This window comes from Triticum aestivum, chromosome 5B (genome assembly GCF_018294505.1).
Source record: "Triticum aestivum cultivar Chinese Spring chromosome 5B, IWGSC CS RefSeq v2.1, whole genome shotgun sequence".
Classification (NCBI taxonomy): Eukaryota; Viridiplantae; Streptophyta; class Magnoliopsida; order Poales; family Poaceae; genus Triticum; species Triticum aestivum.
This window is the reverse complement of record NC_057807.1, coordinates 269,595,052-269,600,271: the sequence shown is the minus strand read 5'-3', so window position 1 is coordinate 269,600,271 and position 5,220 is coordinate 269,595,052. Positions and strand designations below refer to the sequence as shown.

At 45.4% G+C, this 5,220-nt stretch overlaps 1 protein-coding gene across 1 annotated transcript; it reads right to left on the bottom strand.

Annotated features, from left to right (window-relative positions):
- Window positions 1-1,815: 1,815 nt before the first annotated feature.
- LOC123115962 (transcription factor MYB60-like) lies at window positions 1,816-3,702 on the bottom strand. The gene is made up of 2 exons (XM_044536991.1): window positions 3,186-3,702; window positions 1,816-3,070 (listed from the first exon to the last, which is right to left on the bottom strand). Exons 1-2 carry the CDS (start codon window positions 3,446-3,448, stop codon window positions 2,350-2,352), a joined length of 984 nt encoding a protein of 327 aa, XP_044392926.1. The 5' UTR covers window positions 3,449-3,702; the 3' UTR covers window positions 1,816-2,349.
- Window positions 3,703-5,220: the final 1,518 nt, after the last annotated feature.

Genomic DNA, 5,220 nt, shown 5'->3' with positions numbered 1-5,220 from the left:
TGCTGAAAATCACTGCAGTGTGCACTGTCTAAATTGACATGGCTGATGATGACAGTGATGATGCTTCTTTTCTTGGCAAAAACATGAGATTAACGCTCCCGCCATTGGCTGAGCTGCTCAAGAACTCCATGTTAGGAGCTGTGCTTGTCATGGAGTTTCACTACCAGTAGCTCAACTGCTCGAGAACTCCATGTTAGGAGCTGTGCTTGTCATGGAGTTTGACTACCATTGGCTCAACTGCCCAAGAACTCCACCTTAGGAGCTGTTCTTGTCATGGTGTTTGACTGGTCGTAAAACTTCGAATCTCCCTTCTGTTGTAACCTCCGAGGAGGTGATTGGATGTAGGTTATACTTTCTCGAGATTCAGCATGTAGCTTAAATCTGTACTAAGGGCCTGTTCGGCGAACAGCTCCTAATTACCAAAACTCTAGAGAAATATGTCTAATCTAAACAGCCTTTACCAAAATAAGAGCGTCCATAACCATTTGTTCACCCCTTTCTCCCTGTTTTATATTTTCTCACAATTACTGAACAGCATACTGCCCAATCATTAAAAATGTCCCTAAACAGGGGAAACCGGTATACCCACTGGTTTTCGCCGGTTTTTGCATCCCTGCTTGGGCCAGGAAAAGTCTTGCTTGGTCCTGCTGATAGTTCGATACTGGTCCAGTCTGAGCTGATCTTGAAGATATAGCTGGATGCCTGGACCAGCTAGCTGGGTCAGGTGAGGGTGTTGCAGTTGACTAGTTGAGGTTACGCAGTCTAGCTAGGCTTTTAACAAGCAAAATTCATCACTCAGCTAGGCCATTTCACTCTCTGATCGTTTTTTGGATACATTTTGCGTTTAATAAAAGCGCCTGTTGCCCAAAAAAGTTCACCCTCTGATCTAAGACTGCATCCAAATGCAGGTGTGACACTTACATTTTTATTTTCAGTGCATTTTACTCCCTCCATTTTTTTTGAAGAAGTTGTTCTAGACATAAATGAAATCGAACTTTTGAAAATCTGACCACAGATATTTGGATTAGATATTTAATAATCATTTGCAGAAACTTGTGTTGAAAAGTCATTTCACAACATGTAAGATAGAAACTAGTGGCCAAAGTAGCGACGGCTTTTATTGATCCATAGCGAGTAACATGACACGGAAGGGACGCATAACGGAGATCCAGGGACACCCCACAGACCATGTCTTAATCATGTAATTGATCATCTCTTTCCTGGATATACATGCCCATTCTCTGCCGTACTGCCTGTTGCTTTACCTGATGTGCTACAAGCTAACAGAGCATTTCAAGCGATGTTGATGACCAGCCAGGAGCAATCATTGTTAATTCTTGTGCAAAATCTATCTGTATCTTTCCTGAAAGGTACTTTCTCGGTGAATAGCTTTTAAATTCGTTCAGTTTTCTTTTGGAAGCAGATAGTTAAATAACTAACCATGCATTGAGAAATGGTTCATCTTTTCCCCAAAAAATCCGGGCTAAAAAGGCTATGTATTACCCCCTCCGTCCATAATATAAGACCTTTTTGCAAGCTAACATAGCTTGTAAAAACATCTTATATTGTTGGACGGAGGGAGTATTATTTTTTTGTTATAATCTGCGAGTTGCTTTCTTTTTTTTTTTTGCAGTGAATGTGATCATCTTTTTTTTTCTTTTGCAGTGAATGTGATCAGGGACCATCTGCCGTTGCCGACAGGGACATATCCCCTCTCTCTAGCTTTTTTTCCACTAACAAGTTTGGGTAGCATTCATGTCACACCGTACATGATCAGGAAAAAGTACAAGTCGTTGCAGAATCAATCAACTAGAATCAAGACAAAAACAGAAGGGTTCACTAACTTATATTCATACTCCGTACAATTCAACACCGGGTAAGCTAAGCTGGAACACTTCAGCTTGCTTGCACTATAACCCAGAAACGAAAAAACATTTCCCCACAAAAAACTACATTCAAGAACAGACATGACAACCCTTAGTCGCATCATGCTTGCAGATCAGATCATACATCACGTCGCGGCCGTTATTGAATTCCTGTTACTGTCTTGTTCCTTCTGGCCACTTGGCCTTCTTCTCATCATCCCATCCCAGTGTAATATGCACCATTAGTAAACGTCTCTATAATTAACTTCCTTTTGCCTCTCTCTAGTTAACTTGATGGTGTCATCATAGCGATCTCCAAGAAGCTAGCTAGAACATGTAATTAACAGAAATTACTTAGCCTCTCTATTATATATATATGGATGTGTATGCATGTAATTGACTGTAGAAACGATTAACTATGTATCTGGAAAGTGACAATGGTTCGTTGGTTTGCCTTTTCCAGCTAGTACCACAGAAGTACTGGCTAGTACAGCAATGGCAGGGAGGAGCAGCCACCGTCGGAGAGGTCCATCAGGTCAGCGACCTGCTCCGCTGCCTCATCGAGAAGCCACTTCTCGATCGAACACAGTGGCAACTGATGATGGAGCTGCTGCTGCTGTCTGGTGGCCTCGTCATCATAGCTGATGCCCCCCATTAACACCGGCTGCTGCTGCTGCTGCTGAACGCCAGGGACGAAAGCCAGCTCGGTGCCGGTGCCGGATATGCGGTCGAAGGACATGAAAGGGTCGCTGACCACGGCTATGTTGGGTTTGACGTCGGTGGCGGTGGGCGGGGAGCTCTTCATGAAACCGTCGAGGAGCCTGGATATGTTGTCCATGCTGGAGGCGTAGGACGACGAGGAGCAGTCGGCGGCGACGTCGGCGAATGGCGAGCGGCGCATGGTGATCGTCGTATGCTGCTGGGTGACCTCCGGGTTGCTGCACGCCGCGTAGCAGCCGTGGTCGACCGTGGAGCTGGAGGCAGCGATCGCGTCATGGTGGTATCGGTGGTGGTGGTTGTCGAGATGGACGGCGCCGGGGAGGTTGATAGCTGTCTCGGCGGAGCTGGAGGGCGGCGGCGGCGGCGGCGCGAAGATGGCGCCCATGGCCTGCTGCTTCTTAAGCTTCTTCTTGAGGTGCGTGTTCCAGTAGTTCTTGATGTCGTTGTCCGTCCTCTGTGGCAGGTAGGACGCGATCGCGGCCCATCTACATTCCCCCAAACCCAAAGAGTTGTTATTAGATCATGTATATCACCATGCACGCACGGGCGGCCGCCATGACCAACCCGGACGATCGATCGCTGGGTGGCTTAGTTGGTTACCTGTTGCCAAGGAGGGACTGGAGGTGGACGATGATGCCTTCCTCGTGCGTGGTGAAGTTGCCGCGGCGGATGCCGGGGCGGAGGTAGTTGGTCCAGCGGAGGCGGCAGCTCTTGCTGCAGCGCATGAGGCCGGTGTTGATGGGCACCGCCCGCCAGTTCCCCGGGCCGTTCTCCTGGATGTAGGACACCAGGATGATGTCCTCCTCCGGCGTCCACGGCCCCTTCTTCACGCCCACCTTGTGGCAGCACGGCGGCCTCCCCATGATCGACCGATCACCTTCCCTCCTCTCGACCTCTTCTCCTTTTGACAGCTTGATCGTCTTTCTCACTCGTGTCTGCAGCTGGCTTCTGGCAGCACACTGTCTGATGATCTCTCACTCTCTCTCTCTGTATATATAGGAGGGAGATGATGAAGGGGAGTGAGCTCCTTTTCACTTGCTATCTATCGTCTAACTCTATAGCTCTCTGACGCTGATGATTTACTTTCACTTTCTGTAGCTCCAGTCGATCTACATGCAATGCTTGCTTTCTCTTTCTGTCAACGACATCACATGAATCATAGAAACCGACCCGCCCCACCACGCCTTAAAGGAAGGACGAGCTAGAGGTGTACGTACTGCTGCATCCTAGCGCTACTGTGTGGGATTTAAATTGGATCCTTGGCTAGACTTGTGCATGCAAGCCACCACACCAATGACTCGTCAAGCTCACCATAACTAGTCAAGGCATTTCACTCCGTGGTACTCTACTATGTGTAGGAAACAAAACGGTAAAGTTGTACATATCCTTAAGGAGCCCGCTGCAACAACCATGAAGAAATTTAGGCCTATTCCCGTCAATAAAAAAAAAGAAATTTAGGCTTATTAGCCTTCTAACTAGCAAAAAGGGCCGTACGTTGCAACAAGAGAAAAAAAATAACCATCTCATATCTCTAGCTCTGTAAATTGATTTTAAAACAATCACTTATTATTGATTAATTCATGAAAATGTTTTGAATAAAAATTAGTTGAAACTCTTGATTTTTGAACATATTTTTTGTAATATAGCAAACATGTCTAGGCGTTGCAACGAGAGAGAAGAAATAAATATCTTGCAATTTATCAATTCTAGTCAGGTGACACATTTATCTCGAAAATTTGCTGTGCATTGCAACAGGGAAAACGAATTCTCGCTGACAATCGATTTTTTTTTGCTTACATGAATATTGCAATTTTATTTTTTGCCAGCTCCCCGGGCCTAACCACAGTGCGCCACCAGGTGGGCTTCCTCCGTTGGGTCAACACGGGTGGCAAGTAACGAAACCAAATCACATACATGAAATTAATTAAAGCGGGACCAAACAAAATAGGACGAAATCAAGAATATCACCTCCCTTTAATAGTAGGTATAGATAAAATTTGTGTCTTGAAGATTTTTACTGAAGTTCTGACCAATAGATCCATATTCTTAAATAGTTTCATATCTAACAACCAGTCTACCTTCATAAAAGGCAGATATATTCTTGAGTGTGGTCACAATACATGAAGTCATTCACTCCCTGGTTAAATATGAGGATAAATGAGTAGTTCTTACCCTTGATTATGAAAAGCAAATCTTTTGATAAGGTGGATTTTTGTTTGCACAAATCTCTTCAGCTTAGAGGATTCAATAAAAGATGGTTGGACTTGGTTTGGAAACCACTCATAGTGGTTTTGTATGTGTCAAACTGAACAATGTGGAGAGTGAGTTCTTAATGATAAGGGCTTGAGGCAGGGTGGTCCTCTGCCCCCAGCTATTCAACATAGTTGTTGATGTCCTCACTAGGATGCTTCCCAAAGTTGTAGACAACAACATGATCAAAGGCCTATGCCTACATATCTGTAACGCCCGGGACCGATGTGCTAGATGTCTTCCAGTTATTTGCCGCCGTTGCCATGTCATTCGCTTGCGTGTTGCACTTTACCATGTCATCATGTGCATTTCATCTGCATGTTTTTCAAGACTTGCATCCGCCCGGGTCTACCAGTTCTCTTTGTTGTCTGTTCCGAGCTCATTC